At 47.1% G+C, this 22,335-nt stretch overlaps 12 protein-coding genes across 12 annotated transcripts; 4 read left to right on the top strand and 8 right to left on the bottom strand.

Annotated features, from left to right (window-relative positions):
- Positions 1-622: 622 nt before the first annotated feature.
- Positions 623-1,054, top strand: HG536_0B03200 (uncharacterized protein; the record flags this gene model as incomplete). The annotated part of the gene is made up of 1 exon (XM_037282237.1): positions 623-1,054. One exon carries the CDS (start codon positions 623-625, stop codon positions 1,052-1,054), a length of 432 nt encoding a protein of 143 aa, XP_037138132.1.
- Positions 1,055-1,089: 35 nt separating this feature from the next.
- COG5 (Golgi transport complex subunit COG5) lies at positions 1,090-2,241 on the bottom strand (the record flags this gene model as incomplete). The annotated part of the gene is made up of 1 exon (XM_037282236.1): positions 1,090-2,241. One exon carries the CDS (start codon positions 2,239-2,241, stop codon positions 1,090-1,092), a length of 1,152 nt encoding a protein of 383 aa, XP_037138131.1.
- Positions 2,242-2,370: 129 nt separating this feature from the next.
- Positions 2,371-3,471, bottom strand: HPM1 (protein-histidine N-methyltransferase; the record flags this gene model as incomplete). Its single annotated transcript, XM_037282235.1, has 1 exon — positions 2,371-3,471. One exon carries the CDS (start codon positions 3,469-3,471, stop codon positions 2,371-2,373), a length of 1,101 nt encoding a protein of 366 aa, XP_037138130.1.
- Positions 3,472-3,880: 409 nt separating this feature from the next.
- Positions 3,881-4,222, bottom strand: HG536_0B03170 (uncharacterized protein; the record flags this gene model as incomplete). Its single annotated transcript, XM_037282234.1, has 1 exon — positions 3,881-4,222. One exon carries the CDS (start codon positions 4,220-4,222, stop codon positions 3,881-3,883), a length of 342 nt encoding a protein of 113 aa, XP_037138129.1.
- A 545-nt stretch (positions 4,223-4,767) lies between these two features.
- HOS4 (Hos4p) lies at positions 4,768-7,812 on the bottom strand (the record flags this gene model as incomplete). The annotated part of the gene is made up of 1 exon (XM_037282233.1): positions 4,768-7,812. The coding sequence occupies one exon, from the start codon at positions 7,810-7,812 to the stop codon at positions 4,768-4,770; it is 3,045 nt and encodes a 1,014-aa protein (XP_037138128.1).
- Positions 7,813-8,037: 225 nt separating this feature from the next.
- HG536_0B03150 (dual specificity protein phosphatase family protein) lies at positions 8,038-9,354 on the bottom strand (the record flags this gene model as incomplete). Its single annotated transcript, XM_037282232.1, has 1 exon — positions 8,038-9,354. One exon carries the CDS (start codon positions 9,352-9,354, stop codon positions 8,038-8,040), a length of 1,317 nt encoding a protein of 438 aa, XP_037138127.1.
- A 530-nt stretch (positions 9,355-9,884) lies between these two features.
- On the bottom strand, positions 9,885-12,854 carry VAC7 (Vac7p; the record flags this gene model as incomplete). The annotated part of the gene is made up of 1 exon (XM_037282231.1): positions 9,885-12,854. One exon carries the CDS (start codon positions 12,852-12,854, stop codon positions 9,885-9,887), a length of 2,970 nt encoding a protein of 989 aa, XP_037138126.1.
- Positions 12,855-13,381: 527 nt separating this feature from the next.
- Positions 13,382-14,227, top strand: HG536_0B03130 (porin; the record flags this gene model as incomplete). The annotated part of the gene is made up of 1 exon (XM_037282230.1): positions 13,382-14,227. The coding sequence occupies one exon, from the start codon at positions 13,382-13,384 to the stop codon at positions 14,225-14,227; it is 846 nt and encodes a 281-aa protein (XP_037138125.1).
- A 366-nt stretch (positions 14,228-14,593) lies between these two features.
- On the top strand, positions 14,594-18,913 carry NUP159 (FG-nucleoporin NUP159; the record flags this gene model as incomplete). Its single annotated transcript, XM_037282229.1, has 1 exon — positions 14,594-18,913. The coding sequence occupies one exon, from the start codon at positions 14,594-14,596 to the stop codon at positions 18,911-18,913; it is 4,320 nt and encodes a 1,439-aa protein (XP_037138124.1).
- A 94-nt stretch (positions 18,914-19,007) lies between these two features.
- On the bottom strand, positions 19,008-20,168 carry HIS5 (histidinol-phosphate transaminase; the record flags this gene model as incomplete). Its single annotated transcript, XM_037282228.1, has 1 exon — positions 19,008-20,168. One exon carries the CDS (start codon positions 20,166-20,168, stop codon positions 19,008-19,010), a length of 1,161 nt encoding a protein of 386 aa, XP_037138123.1.
- Positions 20,169-20,333: 165 nt separating this feature from the next.
- On the bottom strand, positions 20,334-20,852 carry OCA2 (Oca2p; the record flags this gene model as incomplete). The annotated part of the gene is made up of 1 exon (XM_037282227.1): positions 20,334-20,852. The coding sequence occupies one exon, from the start codon at positions 20,850-20,852 to the stop codon at positions 20,334-20,336; it is 519 nt and encodes a 172-aa protein (XP_037138122.1).
- A 474-nt stretch (positions 20,853-21,326) lies between these two features.
- On the top strand, positions 21,327-22,310 carry HG536_0B03090 (uncharacterized protein; the record flags this gene model as incomplete). The annotated part of the gene is made up of 1 exon (XM_037282226.1): positions 21,327-22,310. The coding sequence occupies one exon, from the start codon at positions 21,327-21,329 to the stop codon at positions 22,308-22,310; it is 984 nt and encodes a 327-aa protein (XP_037138121.1).
- Between the last annotated feature and the right edge of the window lie 25 nt (positions 22,311-22,335).

The raw sequence follows: 22,335 nt of genomic DNA, 5'->3' as shown, positions 1-22,335 counted from the left end.
CGAAAGATGTTAATCAAGAGGTCAATTGTTTCGAACTCTACAAGCTCCTTTTCTGCTACGCACCACATGGGGAAATTTCATGGCATAAACTCTATCAAACTGTATATTTAGTCGAGTATATATAGCTCGTATCTCAACAGGGCGTCCCATCTACTGAGATTGGTGGTCTAGTTTCGAAAGACCTGTTATCTCAGTCTACCACTTTACTTTGGTAGAGGCATGAAAATGCGATGACCCACCAACAAGAGAACTAAAACACTAATACATTGAGCTAGTAGAGAAAGCGATTATGCCTCAATATCAAATGTATGCATACGAAAACAGCCTGATACAATGAATGCCATCAATTACTAACCTATAGTTCAGAGTGTCTCGAAAAGATCTTTATGATGATGAGTCGTTAAGCGAGAAGGAGGAACGATCGCAAGCGAGCACATATGAAACTCCGGCTGGAGTTGAGCTTGTAGAAGTTGATATACCGATAACCAAACCGGCGGAGCAGGACTTGTGTCAAGAGACTGACGAATTTGATTTCCCGCTCTTCTCATTTGGTGTGGAAGACAACGGCACCAAAGCTACAGAGCTTGAATCAGATCAACCTGCTAATAATGGGGCAGGACTTATGAAAGTGTCTCTCCGTGAACCCATCTATGAGACTGCAAAGCAGGAGAGACCGAGAAGCTATTATTTTTCCAGTCTTACGGAGGAGGAGCGATCAAGATACGCGGAAAGTGCCTTAGATTACGAGAGTGTCTTGCGAGACGCTTCTCTAGGACCCTACCGAGGCTGGGCTCGGTTCAGGGGACGTGTTCTTGACGTGCAGCTACACAATGATCGAATCGAACTATCGTCGCAGCAAGACAAGAGGCTAAAGAGGCGCAGACCTGGACAGAAGCAAAGACTGGCCAGAAGGATGGCTCAACAGCGTGAGAAAGAGCGTGATGAGAAAGCCAAGGAGATCAAAAAGATGATTAAGAGAAAGTTCCACAAACGCGGAGGTAAGAAGAATAAAAAGAAGCCGGAACCAACGTTACCCAGGTTCAGAACTGAGTGACCATGCTGATGTTTTAACTTGTATTTGATCCTCTTTTATGAACGGGCAATCGACACGGATTGCAGCATTAGATCGACCAATTGTGGATCGCCGCCATGGTTATGCGGATCTGTCATTTTTTGCTTTATCGTATCGACTATCATGTCGCTATTTCGCGATAAAAGCTTCCCTACTGGGCCGCCCCGGCTGAAGGAGACCTCAAATTCCCTCCTGAAGGCATCCGAAACTTTCTCCCAGTAAAGGCGATTTGGTTTGACGCTTTTGGGGGTCGACCTAGAGATAAAAATCGCCAGCAAATTTGTTTCTTCGAACTTCACGTTCTGTAAAACTTGCTCAATCTTGCGAATTATGGTTCCCCTCCTCACGACTTCACCAAATGCTAATGGGAAGTTTTTTATAGAGTTTAATGTTTTCGAGAGCACTTGAATGCTCTTCGCCACGAAGGAAAGCACCGCTTTCTGCACTGTAGAGGTGAACTCCCTCGACGACATTGTGTGTAGAGCTTCTGCTAGCTTCGATATATCAGCCTGATTCTCCAGATTTTCATCTGCAGCGGTCAGAGCGTTGGTCAGCGCAATAGACAGCAGGCTTAAAAGCTCTTTTCTAGTGGGCAAAATTGTGTCTGATTCTAATTGCTTGATTAATTTGAGTGACTTCAGATTCGCATTTTCCCTCAAACTGGCGTCGATCTGGGAATAAACTGCAGCCAATTCGACCATAGTATCAATGGACCAGGGTTTCCGTCTCCCAGTGATCATCTGCAATCTTCCTGTCAGATGCATGACTACCAATCCATCACGCAAGAGGATTGATGTCTGATGGACTTTGCTAAGAACATTCTGCAAGCTTTGTGCCCTCTCAAAAGGTTGTATCACTTCTCTCTGTACTCTTTGATATGAAATATCCAGGTACTCTAAGCTTGAAGCCAGGCCTCTCTGGGTTACATTTCTTACTGCCTTGCCTCTGTACATTTGATCTATTACATTGGTTGGATTATTCTTGAGTGTCTCTTCGATCATTAAATTGATCTCATTCAAATCATAGCGCAGTTTCTTCAGTGGAGTCCCTAAATCGAGCTCATCGGTGCCAGGTTGTCCATTGACCGTCACCAAGATATCATTACAAAACTGTGTAGAGCTAAAATCGTCGGTTAAAAGAACTTCAAAATCCTCCAGGTCCTCACTCATAGGCAATTGATCTAATAGGCATAGAATAGGCAGAAGTCGATTATTACACCTATGGTTGGTGTCGAAGCCCTTGATATTTTTCAGTATGCGCTATCCATTGTCCAGCTTGAAAAACGTACTATAAGTACACTATTCTATAAACATTATCGATCTCTTTAGGCCTGCATCCACTTTCTGAGTGTGATATATAATGGGCAGGCAGTCTTGTTGTATTCTTTTCTGCAAGTACTTCTCAAATTCCATCATGCTTCCACCGACGCCGAAGTAGATGTTCTTAGCGGCCACTAGAGCTTTAACTTTGGAGCCCTTATTGGCCAGTATGACGTCTAGGAGTGTTTCTGCTACCACTGGCAGGTTTTCTGGCTGGTAGATTGTTTCCGACGTAATGGCAAGTATGCCGCTGTGAGCGTTCAGTGTGGGTGCCAGTAAATTAGTGAAAGAGCGGCCCCAAGTGCCCGACATCAGGTTGATCCTTATCTTTCTTGCTTGCATGTCGTGATAAAACGCATCCAAAAGCTGTTGCGTTAGAAGCAGCTCGTCGGATCTCACTGGGATTGTTTCGTCGTTGCATTTTTGCAGCTGGGAGTATTGATCTTCGCTTAGAACAACTTTTGCCCAAGTGATGATAAGGTTGGGAATCGTAACGAGTCTCAAAACACTCCTGTTGTAATCCGAAAGAATGAATGTGAGATCTGTCGTAGGCTGCAGTTGCAGAAACATCGAGTAAATGTATTCGGTCGGTAGAGCCGTCCCGCAGCCCAGCTCTAAGACACAATCAATATCTTCTAATCCACTCTTGAGCTCACTCAGGTAATCAACCACGTCAATAGAGCATTCCCAAGACTTGAGGCCACCTTCGTAGACGTTTTTCCTTAAGTCTTCAGACGTCTCGCCCATCAGAATATCTAACTCTACGCTATCCTCGTCGCCGTCGCCAGCTTCGCTCATGAGTTGATGCTTAACATCGAACAGTTCCCTTCTGTACAGCACCGTGGAGTTCCTGGGAGTCGGGAACTGCTCGAAGGACACTCTCACATCTTTCAGACTGTCAAGGACTGCCTTCAGGTTTTGCCACTGGGGCTGAACAACGTCCTTTCCAAGCAAACGGCCATCGTCTAACGGGTTGACTGAAGAAGCTGGAGAAACGGCTTCTGAACCAGCAAGCAGACCGTCATTATCAATTTCATCATCACTGAAGTCCTTCGAGGAGAATCCGAACGAGAATGACATCCTTTCTGCGGTTGATTCCGGCCCAATTGAGAAGCGATGAGCTTCAAGTCAATTTTTCTATTGAAAAGGCCTGCGTAATGGCACCAACAGTAGCCTAAAGCTGTGTCTACTAAGAATAAGATATCTCGTCCTGTCATATGTCTGATTATAAAGGATTATGAATAATAATAATAAGTTGAAAGAAACAGCATCAATTAATTGATCGATGATTGTTCTTTGCGCTTAGGATCTTATCATGCTCCCGCCGTGTAATTGCAATCTCCCTAATCCTGAAGACTCTTAATTCCGCTTGGTAAACTTGATAACTCGCTAAGTGAAATATGCTTCTCTAATTCGTCGTCTTGGCCTCCCATACCTCAAAGTGGTACAAATAGTAGAAAAAAGTCAAACAAACACAACACCCCTGAGATCATTTCGATTGAACTTGGGAGTAACCGTTCCATGGGTTAGCGTTCTTCGACTTCAAGTATTCGTCAGACTTCAATTGCCACTCTTTGGTCATGGTCTTTGGAGCCTCGCCACCGAATTGTCTGGCAAAAGCGAACAGGCCAACAGAGAATATCAAACCAAGAGCAACTCCCTTGGCGATGTAACTGGCATCACCTTTGCCGTGAACTGGCCTTCTTGGTCCCCATTCACCATAGGATATGTACCAAGCAGCCTGCTTCTCGGTATCGGTCAACTCGCTCCACGAAAGCTTTTGACGTTCTGATAGTTTGCTCACTATATCTTGCTGTTCAGCAGCTGGCATGGCTTCCCATCTGTTTTCCAGATCAGCGATGGCCGCTTTTGAGAGGGCTTGAGTCTGTGCAAATCTAGCTGGAGTAATACGAGCAACTCTCGAAATTGAATTACGCAACACTGCAAATAAATTCACAATTGTTAGTAAATTATCCCAATTTTCCCATTTTGCTTCCCTTCAAACAGAGAAGATATCCAAAATACAAAGTAACGGAATCACATACTTTTTCGATATTAGACTATGAAAGACAATATGAACGAACTCTGTCAATGAGAAGTCTCAGCTTGGTAGTTTCCACCAGAAACACAATCGATCTAATATATCTAAACTACCTTCTATATGAAAACTTTCATATAGCTGCACATCAGACCTCGCGCCTATCGGCCAACCGTGAAATTAGTCGATTTTTCTGTCGTTAGCCAATCAAACTCCAAGAAAACGCCATGTCGCTATATACGACCTACTAACGCTAACTATGTGAAGCCTCTATGATGGTTAATGCAGCGGCCAGGTCAGCTGGAGTTGCTGGATGGTTATGCTTGTGATGGAATTGGTCACCAGAATGATTGGCAGTTGTAGTCTTGCAGTAGTTGGGACACTGTGTGTCTTTTCTGGAACTTGTTTGGTAGTGCGGGCAAGTGCGTAGCATGACGCGGAGATGGTTTGGCAGAGCCTCTTGGTACGTTTGATGTAGCAGTGTCGTCGCTGTCGTCCGCCAGTGCTATTTGAACCATGTCTTGTTGTACGCGACGTCTTGTGTCGGGATCATCGAATGGAATGTCCTGTGTCTTGATCCAGTTCATGGGTAGGCTGGAGAATTTGTTGTATTCTTGGAGTTCGAAATGCATTCGCGATTGGATATTTAGCGCCTCCCAGTTGAGCAGATGTCTGTTCTTGGGTCCGCCATATAGGAATGTGGTCTTCAGGATGTTCCACAGCTGTTTTCTGTGTCTCATAGCAACCGGGATCTTCTCGCTGTTTGCAAGCTGCGAGATGAACCCTGGGTTTTTCAGTATGACGCAAAGCTGCAGATCTAGAACGTACTTGGACTGGTCCTCACCAAGCTTCACAAAGTACGTCGGTAGAAAATCATCTTGGTCTGTTTTGTCATTGAAATCGATCAGCCTCAGTCCCAGAGGGTAGAACGATCGTATCTCGCGTCTGCGAAGTATTTCGAGTTCCTTCTCGTGATTATCGAGCTCGATTTGTCGTAATCGCTCTTCCTCTGCCATCTTTTCGGCTTCTTTTATCTTTTGCTCGGCTCTTTCTTTCTCTCTCTTCTCCTCATCAAGCGCCAGTTTCTTGAGTAGCTCCTGCTCTTTCCTTCTCTTGTTTTGGAGCCTTCGTTGTATGTACTCTTCCTCAGCTTTCAAACGCAGCTCCCTCTCTTCCGGTGTTTCCTCTTGTGTCTTGATAGTTTCAGGTTCTAGACTAGGCGTCTCGGACACGTCCTCTGGTGTCTCCATGTGCTCAGGCGATTCAGCCAGAGTTGACTTCACTGGCTGAATTGATGGAGTTTGCCGCTTCGTCTCAGAACGATCCGGAGATACTGTACGCCTCTTCCTACCTACGTTTATTACGTTCTCATCATCATCCTCATCGTCTTCCTCATTGTTTTCTTCCTTCTTCCAGGTTCGTCTATTGGTTGAGCTTTCAATTTGCTCTTGTTTAAAGTTTTTGACCTTTTCCACTCCTTTCGCCATCTCCTCGGCAGTGGCACCACTGTCCTGCAATGCTTTGCGAATCAAGGATACTTCCTCTGCATCTACTACTCCCATGGGACTGTTCTCAGCGTAATACAACGCTGTGCGTCCATTTTTATCCTTCTTCCTTGGATCGGCGCCCGCTTCCAGTAGAAGCTTCACGGTGCCAACATGACCTCTACCGACGGACGAAATTAATGGAGTAGTCCCCTCTTTAGAAACAGCGTTGACTTGAGCTCCAAAAGCTAAGAATAAGCTCGCAACGTCCTCGTGGCCCAGCTTCACTGCTTCGAAAAATGATCTGAGATCGACACGTCCCCCATTTTCCAAATAGGAACCGATATATGACAGTTTTCCTTCCTTTGAAGCCTTAAGTAATTTCTGCTTTCCAGCCCTCGATGTGATGTCAGTCCAAAAAAACTCAAAGTCGCCCAGCGACTCCTCAGATGCTTGAAGTCGCTGCGTTGAGTTCTTGTCGTGTTTCTCTTTAGCGGCATTTTGTGTAGCCTTCTCACTCTTCCAATTCTTGGCAGCAGACATTAGGTGTTTTTTGATTTCTGAGACAATTTCTTGTTCGTTCTCATCCAGATCTGAGTCCTCTTCAATCGACTCGAAAGCAGTCAATCCCTTGGCATTGCATATTGTTGGATCCGCTCCGTGGGCTAATAGATATTTTACCACGTTGAGGTGGCCATTAGCCGAGGCATCAATCAGTGGCGTATCTTTGAACATCTCGAAAGACTGTATGTTGACATCCGCACCGCTTTCAGTCAGAAGCTTTACTATATCCAGGTGACCGTTCAAAGCTGCCTCATGCAATGCCGTGTTTCCTGCATTGTCCTGGTCATTGACGTCGTAGTTTTCCTCCTTTATAAGTTTTCTAGCTTGATCATAATTTCCTTTGTCGCAAGAAATTTGGAGTTTTGTCCTGCCGCCTGCGTCTCTGTAAACTCCTTTCTTGTGTCTTCCGATCCTGGGAGTTGAAATATCAGGCTTTAACTGCCTTGGTGAGCCGGAATACCTTTTTTCAATTCTTGGAGAAGACGCCAGCCGTTTTCGGCGAAGATCTTCCTGTGTGCTCTTCAGTGGAGATGAATCCCCATGAATGATGCTACTAGATATATGGATGCTTTTGAGCTCATCGATGTCGGACAGCTCAGAGTCAGACTCGTTGTCGAATGTCGAGTGGCTGGGAGACATTGATTGCAATTTGTCGCCTCTGATGAGACGTCTTCGCCGTGGTTTGGGAGGAGACGCTGGCTCAGTGGGAGCGTCACTTTCAATGTCTTCATCACTATCGTTGTGCCTCACCTTTGGTGCTCGGCCCGAATCCATGCCGCGCCTTTCGCTCTCGGGATCATTCTGTCCGTCTGGTTCTTTGAGCAATGAGTGTAAATCCTCTCTTGTCAGAGACTTTGACTTGGTACTATCTTTCTGCAGATCAAGTGGAGACCTCGATATTTCTAGCGGTCCATTAGACGTCTGGAGGTCCTCACTGCGCTCGTTTTTGGTTTCTCGATCTCGTGCATCCTGTTCATTGGCCTTTACATCAATCACATCCTCTGAGTTCTGTTTTCGAGCGCCGTCATATACACCATCAATCTCCTGCTCTTCTTGATGCTTAATCTGATCGATTTCCTGAAGTACGTCATCGGCCTTCTTTTCACAAGCATGCTGCCTGTCTCGTTCTGAAACTTGCTCATTTTGCTCTGGCTGCTGAAGATGTAACCTTTGGTTTTCGTCGTCTTGCTTCTCTTCCTCTAGCTTCTCTTCCTCTAGCTTCTCTTCCACCTGTTGTTTCTTCAACTTTTCAAGTTCTTCTCTTCTTGAGCTTACATTCGACAGGTAGCTGCTTAAAGATCTCTTCTTCACAGAAGGACCACCAGGCTCTCCCATGGTCGCTAATGGCTGCAGCTGTCTGAGTCTTGATGTGATTTAAGGTGCTTTAAACTTTCGTTTTTGTACTTATTGATACTAGAAGCGAAGCCCAAAGTGATAAAGCTTGATACAAGCGGTGGAAACCGAGGTATAGTAGTTACAATTTTTAATGAAGGTACAAGTATATAAATTGTTGTAGTGAGTGACTGACCAGCAGTTTCAATGCGATATGCTTCAGCGGGCCTAGACAGCATCAAACCTACTCCAAAAGTTGTCTGTAGGAGATGGAGCGGATATGTCGGTCGACAGATAATTACCTAGACCTGGCGACAGGGCGACTGGCTTCGACTGATTCTGGCTAACGATTATGGTGCTGCTTGTAGATGCGGTAGACGAAGAGGACGCTGTTGAGACCTTGTTGAAGAATTCTCCAGGTGTCCTGGGCGTCGACTCTGGCGAAACGATGGTGAGGTCATTGGTAGGCGAAGTCGATGAGGTAGACATATCCCGAGTCTCAGCCTCTTCCGGCTGCCTCGGTGTCTTGTTGCGAAGCTCGTTCCATTCCATGAGCTGAAAAATCAGGCTCATGTTCGGGCTGATATCCTTGGCGATGCCTTTCACATGGTTATATGCATCATTTAAGCCCAGGTTGTGATACCTCATGATGTATGCCACTACCAGGGATGCAGAACGAGAAACGCCGCATTGACAATGTATAAGCACCTTCTTGCTCGTCGCGGAAGCCTTGTGTATGAGATCTGTCAGATAGTCCAAGTCTGTCGATATCTTACTGTTGTGGCTCCACTCGACATGGTGGTAGGAGATAGATTTTGTCCCGGGCACTAGTTGCTTCATATTGGGGACCTCCTTCGCCACGTTGATGACTACGTCAAAGTCCAGGATCTCCTCTAACTTTGGCTCCGAGTAAAGGTACACGTTTGGCGGTATAACCATTAATGGCCCTGAAGGATACGCGTCCCCCTTTATGGCTTCTGGATATGACAAAGTCACGTCGCTAGTGCCCCGATCTACTCCAGTTGGCCACGATCTTCCATCTTTTGAACCGAAGTGATTCGATTTAGGCGTAGAGGTCTCGAATACCGAATACATGGTCTTCACGCGTTCCCCCGGCAGCAAGCTCGACCCCAGCTCTTTCGTCTTGACCGACAGAGACAAAGAGTGAGCCCGGCCTACTTTATCCCCTGGCGCAACGCCATTATCTGGCGACCGCAGTCCGCTCGGGCTGTAAATCGGCGAGGTAGAGCCGGACCTGGCTCCTGTAGGAAGGGCATAAATGGATGCCTCAGTCCGCCTAGATTGCAATTGCTGATCTGCTGTACCATTCTTCGTCATTTCACGGTCTATCGCTATCGGCTTAGTAACAACACTTGGTACACAACCCTGAGCGTCCTGAAAATCTGTTACAGAGGACGTAATGCTTTCCTGTATACTCAAAGATAAGTTCTTGGTATTCCTAGACTGCAACGATCGAGGCGACTTGGATCGAATGTCCAGGCCGCTGCTGGGTGTTGCCATAGTCTCCTCTGCTTCTTGAGCCATTAAAACGCCACGCCGACACTCTTTCAAACGGCAAAATGAGAGATAAGATCAGATTCACAGAATATAAACGTAAAGCCAATAACTCGTTAATCCTTCCCAAATCCTAAAGCAAGTATTCAGTTATTTTTCTCTGCTGAAGACTCTGTGTTTCAACTTGACTCTCAGCTTCAGATGATGAAACAAGCATGAAAAAGACAAAACAGACAAAACTGGTGAAATGGCAATACTAACCGTTCCGGATAAAGAACGTTTCAATCGCCTCAGATGGCTTGGTGTTGCGCCCTGTAAACTATCGTAACAGGAATGCTTCCTGTATAGGTTGGCCTCTTCGCCGAAGATCTACGTGTCTGGCTTTTTTAGGTTACGCTTCGCTGGGCTGGCTGATTCTAAAAAAAGGCTGAATAGGATTAGGTTTCTCGAAGCCAACCGGGCGAAGTAGTGTGGGTTCGAAACCAGGTCGAAACCATGTTTTGTTTCACAGAGCTAGACTAGAACTATAATGTGCTAGAGCTATAGAATGATGTCCGTTGTCAGGTTTCATCATCGTCGCCATCTTCGTCATCGTCCTTGCCAGGGCGGACTTCCACACTGTTTTGCACCGCCACAGACTTGCTATTTCTGAAGAAGGGAACTCTGTACTGCATGCTTCCCCTTACTATGAGCTCGTACTCATGTTTTATCAGGAGTTTCCACCTTTGGACATCGTCCTTGGACCGTTTCACGGCCGTAGAGGTTGTCATCTCGCGTTCGTCGCCATCCGGGAGGTCCTGCTTGGATCCAGGGTCGAAGAGTTTGACTGTAGATACCGAGACATCGTAGTTCCTTCTTATAAAACCGCCTTCGAATTTCAGCGGGGTCTCTAAAGTGTAGACTGTTCCCAAGAGGATGGTCTCCCTTGTCGGCGAATTCAGCTCGCTCGAGCCCTGTATGTTCTTGGAGATGTACGCGCTCTTGGCAAAGATGTCGAGGTTCACGTCCTGTACGCCTATGGCGAAGAAACCGGGGTTGAAAGCGCTGACGGTTATATCGAAAAGCAACTCATCGGAACTGGACAGCACATTGTCCATGAGCACTATGTTGAAATCTTGCAGTTCTTTGTTGGTGGCCAACAGGAACCCTAGGATGAAACCTGTGGTTAGCAATGAAATGACGACAAAGGTGAAATATACGCAATGTTTGATCTTGGCCCACGACGACTTTCTGGTATAGAAATTATGCGGAGAATAGCTTAATTGAGCTCTCGAGAACTGTTTTCTGTGTCTCAATGGTGTCTGCTCGTTGATGTTCGTATTTTGTCCCTGACCATTGCTGGGGCCATTGCCTAAATGGCTTGTCTGGAAATGGATATCCGCTGGTGAAAATCCAGATTCAAAAAGCCGCGGTTGTCTGCTGTTCGAGTTCCCAAGACCAGTGTTGAACGTCACGTTAAAATACTTGTCATCGTGATGATCGTCCTCCATCGCTTCTGGGTCTTCCTCATAGTCTGAGATTTGTGGTCTGGCTTCCAAGTCACCCCGGTGGTTATAGTAAAACATAGAATGCATGTCATCTTCGTCGCCGTTATCCTCGCCTTCCACCTCCTGGATGGTGCGTCTGTGATCTTGGTCCATCATATCTCGGCTGAATCTTTTGTCCGTAAGGTGATTGGACTCACTATTAACCTTCTGCCTCTCTTCCTTTTGATTACTGACACTGGGCATTAGGTGGCCGTTTGATTGCTCTATAAAATCCTCCAGGTTGATGTCGTCGGGGACACCGGAATATCGCCTCAGGGGAGCGCCGTTCGCATCGAAGATCTTTGAAGCTGTCGTGCGCAGATTTCTCTTGTTGCATGCATTCGGAGTACCCTCTGGCTCTGGTTTGGATGCATTGTTGGCTGCGAATTTGCCCCTCGCAGTACCTGCCTGTGAAGAAGAAACATGTCGCAGTGTCGAGTTCGATATCGACGGTTTACGCGAAGAGTGGCCTTGCTTGGCAGGGCCGTTGGCTCCTTTTGTCACGGACGTGAGACTCAATCTTTTATCGGGAGACCACGTTTCCGATGTGACAGACCTGATAGAGTGAGCATCCGCTGGCTTGCCAGCACGATGTACATTTGAAGATCGTACGCTGTCCTGCTCCGCATTTAGCGTCGAGGTCGTTGGGGGAGCCATAGAGCCACCATGGGGAGGAGCTTCGGTTTTGCTATTGAAGCTTTCGATATTAGCCGGTTGCTTGGTTCCCATGCCCGTTGGAAGAGCACTCATACTAGTATGCCTTGTGTTTTTCAACCGCGTCAATAACTTGGCATTACTGCTCAAAACCGGAACGCTCATCTTGGAGGCAATCCCATGCTGCGCTTGTGGACTGTGATCATTTTGTTGATCAACCGCAAGTGTTCCTATGGCATTCTTTGTCGAGTTGGCGGCGGACTCGTATATGAAGGTCTCTTCAGAATCACTGATATCATTTTCACCGACCGCGGATGCCAATCTGGCAGCGAAAAAATCTGCCTTCGTTGGCTTATGCAGCGAGTCGATGTCATGGTCCTCAGCATGCGTTGCCGATGGCTTGATCGGCCCCCCGGCAACCTGATCTTCTCTGGCATTACTACCGCCCTTCTTCCTCAGCAGCTCTTCATCCCGAAGCAGCTCCCTCGAGCTCGCAACGGTTACGGAAGGCCTCTCCATAATCTTGTTAAACGGCTTCGACTCTGCCGCCCTATTTGCCTGAGTGCCCGACGTGGCGCTCACCATTGACGTCGGCGGCACCGTAACACCCGCGATGGAATGACTAGCCACCGGTAGCATCAAAGGCGTTGGAACCGCGGAACTTGCCTTTGACGATTGAAACGCTCGCGAAGCCCCCAGCTCACCGTCCCCAGCCGGCCGCCCCTGGTGACTTTCCGCCTCGTCACGGTTCGCATTAGCGATCTCATCCATATGTTTCCTCAATCCCGTGCCACCGCCCGCACCAATCCTCGAATCCGCCTCCACCATCCTACCCTTTACCTCATCATCACCCTTCGGCCTGTCATCATTCGACGAGTCTATCAACAAAGAGCTCTTCTTGTTGCGCAGCGACGCCTGTCCCACATGCGGCGACATCGGATTATGATCGATAAGATTGATATTCGACCCAGACGCAGCTCCGTCTACCTTTTTCAACGATGAACTCGCATCGTTTCTCGATCCCACCGTATTGCCGACAACTGTCTTGATCCCTGGAACCGCAACGCCAACTTCCGACACTTCCTTATAAGCCATACGACTACCACCTCCCCCGCTAGCGTTCGCGGGATTGCCAGCCGCAGTGCTGGCAATCAACAGGCTCGACACGGGCGCCTCCACGGTCTCGGTCTCGACTATCAGCTTGTTATCATCTTCTACCATACCAGCAAAAGACTTCAGATTATCTCGATCTCTACCTGTCACTCGACAACTACCACCACAATCCCAGTCCCTTCTTATTCGTTCGCCATACTTGCTCTCGATTAACTCCATCGTCATTAGCCATTGCATTGCGTTCGCCAAACGCTTGTGACGCGTGACGAGCACCGAAGCAACATACAAGCCCTAAATTTGCGACCCAAAGCCCTAACATGCGAAACACCCGTGCACCCTCTAAACCCAGACATCCTCATGCAGAGGGTGGCCGGGTGACTTCGCCAAAAAGCCATGTGTTGAATTTTTGAGTGCGCCGTGCCATATGCCAGCCAACAAACCACTACCAGGTGCTTTGTTCGTGTTTTGATTGGATTGAGCGAGCCCTGTTTGGTTCGTCGAACCAACCACACTTGGCGGATTCTTCTGTGCTGTTCTGTTCAGTTCGGTTCGTTCACGCAATAAATTTGTCATATAAGCACATGCGTTTTTCTTGCAGCTTTCCGTTGGAACATAAAAGGGGTAGTGTGACGCTGTCTTACTACCATTTTTCATTCTTGCTTGAGAACTCGCTTTGTTTAAAGTAGTCGAGTATCGCGTATAATATATTCAGTTTTCCCACACACTCCATCTCTTTCATCACCCCGTACATATACAATTGAAAGATGGCTCCTCCTTTCTTCTCCGATATCAACAAAGGTGTCAATGATCTGTTGAACAGAGACTTTTACCACACTTCCGTTGCTGCCGTGGATGTCAGCACCATTGCCAAGAATGGCGTCAAGTTTGACTTGAAGGCTAAGCAAACCGTCAAGGATGGTCCATTGGCTGCGAACATTGAGACCAAGGTCTCAGACAAGGCTACTGGGTTGACTTTGACCCAGGGCTGGTCCAACTCGAACAACTTGAACACTAAGATCGAGCTGGCTGATGTTACCCCTGGCTTGAAGACCGAGTTGGTCACCTCCTTGGTTCCAGGTGTGTCTAAGGCTGCCAAATTGAACGTCAACTTTGTGCAACCATTTTTCACCGCTAGAGGTGCGTTCGATCTGTTGAAGGGGCCTTCTTTTGTTGGTGACCTGACTTTGGCTCACGAGGGCATTGTCGGCGGTGCCGAGATCGGCTACGACATCACCGGCGGCTCTTTGTCTCGTTACGCGGTTGCTTTGGGTTACTCCGCTGGCGACTACTCGTTGGGTTTGTCCATTGACAACGCTCAGTTGACCACTGTTTCCTTCTTCCAGAAGGTGAGCCCAATCTTACAAGTCGGTGCCAAGGCCATTTCCACTCCTAAGCAATTGGCTAACGTCAACATCGAGTTTGCTACGTTGTACTTGCCAGACCCAACTTCTCAGGTCAAGGCCAAGGTTGCTGACTCCGGTATTGTCGCTTTGGCCTACAAGCAACAATTGAGACCGGGCGTCACTTTGGGTGTCGGTGCTTCTTTCAACGCTTTGAACTTGTCCGAGCCAGTTCACAAGATCGGTAGCTCTTTGTCTTTCTCCGCCTAGGTAGTGGCGGTTGGTTTTACAGACTTACCAAATACGATTAAATAATTTCTAACGCTGTCTATGTTGTAGCTGAAGCTTCTGTGCGTGTTTTCGCCAATTTCAAGACGCAAGCGCTAAACGTTATTTCGGTTGCGCAACCGAAGGGAAGCCACGTAAACATAAAGAGGATCAACTGAAGTGGTCTTGGAGACATAAAGCAGCGTCAAAACCTGGAAGCCAGCAGCCAGGGAAGCCCTTCAGGCCGGCCTGCCAGCAGGAGTGGTCACGTGATCAGATCCGCCCATCGGATCATCAAGGTGTTAAAGCTGGCCACTATCGGCTTGATATGAGCACAGACTGGAGTAAGAGCGGCGTCATCTGGGCTGAATGAGGAGTTCAATCGGGGAGGAAGTCCACACGGAGACCTCTGAAGACTATGGTTTCAAGAAATTGGGTCAGGTAGCCATCTTACCGTCGTACAATGAAAAATTACCCTTTGCATCGTTACAAAACTTGGATATTTCCAACGAGAATGGACTTTATATTGCCTCTTCTGGTGGAAAAGTTGTGATTGGCGATCTGCAGTTGCTGAGGGACTTTATTCAGAATCATAAAGACACAGAGATATCCTTTCGATGGGAAAAAGCGTTGGATGATGTGATAGCAGTTAAGTTTCTGCCAGATAACGAGGCTCTCATCGTCTGTAGGACAGGCGTCGTTTACAAGATTGACTGTGCCAACTTTGACTCGTTCGAAGAGGCATGTTCTTTAAAACAACCATTATTGCAGGTCAGCGTGTCACGGTCTAAGCAGCTTTTGGCCATGACTAGTGAACAAGAGCTGCTTTGTTATGATCTAGGGAAATCCTCTGCCCCTATAGAGATCGCCGACGGCGTGGCTTCCTTTGATTCGCTAGGAGACGAAGTTTATCTGCTCCTAAGCAACAACTCTATACAGATCCGGAGGTTGGCAGGGGACCACCTCGAGCTTCAGTCAACGCTCGCAGTTCCACCGGAACTTTTGGAGGAGCTTGGAGACCAATATCAACCGCTACTGCTTAAGGTATTGAATAAAAAACAATTGCTAGTCGTCTACGGAGAAGGGGTACCGGAATCCGCCGAGGATGTCATGTACGATCACAAAATGTATATCGTCAACTTCTCAGCAGAGAACTCAACGTTTAGCGAGTCTTTCGATATTACGCCGGCTTTTGGTTCTGTCCTAAGATACCCAACCGCGTACGATGTACACATAGAGGCTCTTACTGGCGAAAGCGAAACGATCAACATCTTGGCCTCAGCCTGCTCCAGTGAAATATCAATATGGGACTCTGCGGAAGTCGTGCAACCGTCACAGGATAGCGAAAGGGCTGTACTGCCCATAAGCAAAGTCACTGATAATGACACCAATCCGGTCGGTATGGCATTAGACATAAGAACAACGGGAAACATATCGGAGCCTTGTCAGGGAGTGGAAAGTGTCGAGAAATTACCACTTATCTACATACTGAACAACGAAGGAAGTCTGCAAATAGTTGGGCTTTACCATTCATCTGCGATAAAAGAGGGCACTTTCAAGGTACCTGACGTGTCGAGGCCAGCAACCGATCTGGTTGCAGGCGCCGACTTCAAACAAGTGGAAGATAGTGCTGATCGAGCCTCTGATGCAGAGGAGACAACCGTGCACGAGGTGGCGCGTGAATCCAAGAACACGGCAAGCTCAAGTGGTGAAGAAACAAAATCGGTCGCGGCAGGAACTAAGTCCGAAAATTCATTTGGTGCGCCTGCCTTCAAAAGCGTAAATACCGGCTCAGCTTTCGGTTCTCCAGCATTTGGCATCTCGGAAAGTAAGCCAGCCTTTGGTACACCATCGTTTGGGAGCACAAATACCGAGTTAGCTTTCGGCAACTCTCCTTTTGGCCAGTCAGGTTCTAAGCCAGCATTTGGTTCACCTGCTTTCGGTGCACCATCTTTTGGAAGCGCAGACTCTAAAGTAGCATTCGGTACCTCTGAAGATAAACCAACCTTCGGCACGCCATCATTTGGGAGCTCAGGCGCTGAATCCGCATTTGGAAAACCATCATTTGGACACTTCGGCGCTAAGCCAGCGTTTGGCTCTTCAGCATTTGGTAAAACATCTTTCAGTGACTTAGGTTCTAAGCCTGCACTGAGTGCCCCGGAAAATAAGCCGGCCTTTGGAACGCCATCATTTGGGGACTCAGGAACTCAGTCAGCATTTGGTAAACCATCTTTTGGGGATTTTAGTACCAAGCCAACCTTAGTCACGCCATCGCTCGGGGGCACGAATACTAGTTCGACATTCGGTTCACCAGGCTTTGTTGGCTCTGACAATAAGCCATCGTTCGGTTCAATCTCGACGACCACACCACCAAAGGGCTCAGAGTCTAAACATGCTTTTGGAACGGCGTCGTTTGGCACTAGTTCCAAGTCCCCTTTCTCCAGTTTGTCCAGCAGTACGTTTCAAGGTCAGAACCTACCTTTTGCCAGCGCACCTTTTAAAAAGTTTGCAGAAAATAAACTTCCCTCTTCAGGGGAATCACCTTCACCTTTTGCAAGCCTCGCAAATAAAATGACAGATGACAGTCAAAAAGCAGCATTTGCGAGCTCTGATAAGCTAGGCGATTTTTCTTCTACCTTCGTTGCGAGCGAAGAGCAAGCCAATGATCTAAAAATCAGCAACGCTGATCGAGAACGGGCTGCATCCGCTGAAGCAAGCTATGAGGATCTTCCCGATGAGAAAGCTCAAAAGAAAGCATTGGCAAGGGAGGCTGAAAAAGAGTCTGAAGACGAAGCTTTATCTTCCTCAGAAAATCTCGAGTCAGAGGAAGAGGACCAGAAATTGTCAGAAGTGGGTAGCCAAGAAGAGTCGGAGCTCTCAAGGGATAAAAGAGATTTTAAGGATACAGATTTATCCGATTCCACTGTCGAACGGGGGACGCCGTCTCAGATTCAGATTACAGACCATACAGAAGATGCTAAATCTTCAATATCCGCCATAACAGCCCGTATCAAAGAAGGTGCTAAACTGTCAAGTAGCGATTTACAGATCAATCAATTTGGCAGAGAGGATGATAGGAGAAGTGCATCGCCATTTACTGCATTTGCTGGTGACCTGAAGAAGGCATCCTCACCAGGCTTCTCCTTTGCCAGTATTTCCAGTAGCAGTGAGAAAGCTGATAAGCGGATTTCGGAAAAATCTGCAGTCGGCACTGCTCAGGGAAATGCCTCCCATTCTACCAAACCAATTAATTCTTCTGATGCTACAGCATCTACTGAAAAAGAGGAAGCGATACAAAGAAACCCTTTCTTAACGAAACATGACGATGCATCACATGGGGATTCTCAAGCAGTAATTGATAAGTCAAGCTTAAAGCTAAATACTGTCCTTAAACCTTCCAGTAATGATATTAACTCCGCTGACGCTGCAAATGACTCTGACACTCTCGAAAGGCACAATGAGAAAGATTTTTCATCTAACAAACCCAAAGATGCATCTTATGCGCAGATAGCAACCTCTCAAGGATTGGATATGACTACAGCTGATAATGATCTTTCTAATTCAGAGGAGAACGAGACCACCAGAGATTCAGATTCGAGCCGAGAGGAATCATACGACGCACTGGACGATGTATTGCAGGAGGAGTTAGACGAGGCAATTAAGACGAAGAATCAAGCTCAAAAGGTAGAACTGCCAAGTACAATTGATAAGGCGCTTCCGCCCAAAGAGACCGTAGAAGTTAAAAAAGAATATATTTCACAAGGAATTCAGGTTTATGAGGCCGTAGACTCTGCATTGCAAGCTGATATACCAACTGCTTGCGATTTCACCGTCCAATCATTCGAAAATGATGAAACAATCTGCGCCTTACAAAACATGCCGAAGAGTCTTCCGGAATATTTTACTAGCGCTAATATCACCGCGATAAACTTCAGCTCCCAGGATTTGACGATGAGATCGATTGAAAAGACTTATCATGTATTGTCGTCTGAAATAGCCGTCTGGCAAGAAAACGCAAAAAATATTGAGGATTTCCTAAAGGACCAGTCCACAAGTTGTATTGAACGCAGAACGATCGCAAGTGTGCCTAACGTGTACACATGGAGACTTCAGGAATCTGAAAAGCTGCAGGACATCATGTCTGAGGAAATGAGCGCTTTCAGCGGGTCTGCACGTAAGATCGAGCAACTGCAGGAGCAATTGGCAAAATCAAAAGTAGAAAAGGCAAGAGATTTGCAAGAAGAACTTTATAAAGTGAAAAATGATTATTACCACTATGAAATATCCAGTTCGAACCCGGGGTTTGCTGAGCTGAAACATCATCAGTTAGAAATGCAAAGTGAGCTTCGCCGGAAAATGTTGAATGCTGCAGAGAGGTTGAATCATATTGAAGAGATGCTACAAATATTAAAACTATACACGATTGACCGCGAAGAAATAGGAAATAATGCCTACGTTCATAAATTGGCTAGAGATCTCGCTGACCGCGATAATCTCTGCAACGAGATAACACGCTTGCGGGAGCAGGTTGATGAGTTGATTTCTAGAAACCGCTCATCGGAGAGACAAGCAGATGCATCGAAAAGCCCTGATGTAAGCAATCAGGAAATTCAGTCACTTCCTGTGGCGGAATTATGTTTAAAACTTAGGACCAGGATGCAAATCGGCAGCCTATTGAAGAGAAGATAACCCTTTTAACGTTCTCTTTTTACTAGGCTTTTGCGCATTAAAGTCGCTAATAATTGTATAATACTATCTATGAATAAGAAAATCTGAGGAAACATTAATCACTCTCTGTTTCTTTCAAAGCGTCCAACTGCCTGGCAAACTCCCTGATCAAAAGGTCGTTCTCCTCTGGTGTTCCAACCGTGATCCTCAGACAACCTTCGCAGCCCAATTCGGAACCTCTGTATCTTACCACTACACCCGACTCAGTGGCCAACTTTTGGTACAACTTATTGGCCAATTTATTATCGCCCTTGTTAATCCTCAGAAGTAAAAAATTAGCATCTAAGCCACCGACATATTGATCGTCAACCAAGTCTAGTGCTGTCAAACTTTGTAGCAGACGCTGCTGCTCCTTTTTACATGACTTGGCATTCTGTTCCATCCGTTGGATGCTGTCGTTTTGAACCGCTTTCAAAGCATACTCCGAAGTAACGGAGGAAATGTTGTAAGGCGCCTTCATTGAGTTGAGTACCCGTGCGAACTCTTTGGAAGCGTAAGTCATACCGAGCCTAATACCAGCCAAACCGAATGATTTGGATAAGGTTTGCAAAACACAGAGATTAGGATATTTCGTGACCAGCGGCGCGGTGGATTCACCGCAGAAATCGACATAGGCTTCATCGACGACCACCATACCTGCATCCCAGTTCTGCAGCAACTTTTCGATCCTCTCGGTTTTGATTTTGGCACCTGTTGGATTCCCTGGCGAAGTGATAAAGACGATCTTTATGGAAGGTTCTCTTTTGAGAGTTTCCAGCACTGCGTCAGTGTCCATTTGGAATGAGTTATCCCCTGTTATCAGGGGACACTTCACTACCTCAACGTCGTTGATATCGGCGCAAACGGAGTACATACCGTACGTTGGTGGCATGGTTAAAATCTGCTCTTTTCCTGGAACACAACAAGCTCTGATGATGGCATCAATGCTTTCGTCAGATCCGACACCTAAACATAGATTCTCTGCGGACAGCTTTTCTGGCAAATCGGCAAACGAGCTGGTGTCGTTACGATATTTCGCCATTGCACTCTTGAACTCAATCTGATGCGGATCTGGATAGCGGTGCAAGCCGGAATCGGCAATATCCTGCGGAATTGGACCACTGGCATTCTCATTCGCATCTAAAAGAACACCCTCTTTAAAATCGTCTCTTGCACAACGATAAGGCTCCAAGTTGTAAATCTTTGGTCTCACAATTTCCGATAAAGCAAAAACCATCTTCGCCAAGATTCCAATGCAAAACCCTTGCTCCTCGCAGACTACAGAATCCGTATCCTGAATACAGAAGATCTCTTATATAAAACGTTCTCTGAAGTCTTATAAAAGAGCATGAGTCATGCTACCACCAGTGGCCGAGGCCAACTTTTCGACGCGCTGTTTGCACTAAAAAATGGCAAAATCGGGCATCTTCTTTCTGGGCACAGCTAGCTTGGTCTCAAACATCGTGATGAACTCTAGGTCTGCCTCTCCCTTGAGCCCGCCGGAGAATATACCGTACTCTTGATAAATGCCTGCGAGGGACCAGCCTTGTAGAAGCTTGCGGATGATGCCAACCACTACGCCCGCCCTGTGCTTTCCCTTGTTCGAATGGATCAGTATCGGGTAGTTATCGACATCTACAACCAAGCGTAGTACTTCATTCATGCGTTCGTGAATATCGGGGTCCCGGCACGACACCATGTGAATCCTGCGGAACTGGATCTTTTCCTGGCGAAGAAACTCATCGTATTCCGGCGACAGTTCCTCCTTGTCGCCGACGTATATTATTGTTTTCAAATGGAGCTGATCTCTAATGAATGCGTAGTTAAGCGGCATCGGATATCCCGACCTGTACAGCGACACATCGGTGCCAACCACGGGCGAAAAGCTCAGGGGCGGTATGTAATTGCATGAATTCCCCATCTGGATGCTCTCTAGATCTCAATCGGTCCCGGCCTTCCGCCTTTCTGTGAGATTGTTCGACAAGTGGGTTTGTTTGACCGCGAGATACCCATTATATGGGACGACAGACACATGACAGCAAGAGTAGAGTAAGAGACGAAGTAGAAGGGTCTGGAAGCGGAGCTTATATACGGCGGATCAAGATGACATTGGCAGGTCTTTCCGGGCTGCAGAATCCGTTTCATACGTACCATATCTTGTTACAAAGCGACCCAAATGGTAGGAGATTGAAACCGGCAGGCTTGTGGCATCGATGCCACAAGCGCTGAGATCTGTTTCAATGGTCGAACAGCATGTGGCATCGATGCCAATTCCTGGTTTCTTCATCGAAGTTCCCATAATGAAACGAGGCTTCGAGAGAATCTTTGAGATTTTACCAGATCGGGAAAGTGGTGAAACATTCTGTTCAAGGTCAATATAAATGGAAGGAGGAACATGATGAATACGCTAGATATGGCTGTAGTGAGCTCGGGGAATTGGGATATGTCGGAGATTGAGGGTGTTGTGAAGGCGCTACCAGAGCTGACAACTACTTCGACTTCAGCGAGCGCTAGTGCTTCTGCCACGGGATCAGAAACAGCGTCTACAACTACCCAATACTCGGTTACCGTGACACCTCCATCTGCTGCTGGGAATCCCAATGTATGGCATAACCACAAACCAGACGGGACTGTTTTCATCGTAGTGGGCAGTATCGTGGGGGCGACGATTCTGGGGATGATACTTTGGTCGGTGATAACAAGCCACTTGTCCCGTAGGAACGCTAAGAAGAGTTTTAGGGAAGATCAGTATCGTCGCCACAATCGTGGTGGCAGCGCACTCTATGACAGCGGCGACGATAAGGAGCTGACGCCCGGTCTTTACGGCTCAGAATACGGGGAAACTGGGGAAAAGAGCAGGCGATCTCGTCTCAGCCTTTTGGGAAACGGGAGTAGGTTGAGAGAGTCGAATTCGTCGGAGTCGGTTCCAGGTTATGAGCCGGAGTGGCTGGAACCTGTCGGCCAAGAAACATTCAACCCCATCCAGGACCCTTTCACCAGATACAACCGAAATTCGCTGTTCATATCGCCCACAATTGAAGTGGCTCAAAAGCCAAACCTGCTACCCAGTCAGCGTAGTCGCTTGCTAGAAAAACCGTATCACCAATCTAGCCTATCAGCCACCTCGCTGTTGTCCTCGGATGAGATCAATTCTACACTTAACAAGCCTGAGAGAGCGGCGTCTCCAGAACGGAAGGGGAAAAAGGGCGTCTCAGGCCATCACAAGAGGAATAAATCATCTATCGGGTTGACTCCAGCGAACTCCAGCTCGTCTTCGAGCAATGATAACACCAATGATCGTAGACCGAGAGGTGGACACCACAAACAGACACCGTCCATGTATTTGGAAGACATGCTTAACGTTAGCAATGCTGCGTAAGTCAGCATTAATGGGATATTCTTCA

This window comes from Torulaspora globosa, chromosome 2 (assembly GCF_014133895.1).
Source record: "Torulaspora globosa chromosome 2, complete sequence".
In the NCBI taxonomy this organism is placed as follows: domain Eukaryota; kingdom Fungi; phylum Ascomycota; class Saccharomycetes; order Saccharomycetales; family Saccharomycetaceae; genus Torulaspora; species Torulaspora globosa.
The sequence above is the reverse complement of the archived record's forward strand: the minus strand, read 5'-3'. Positions and strand labels throughout refer to the sequence as shown.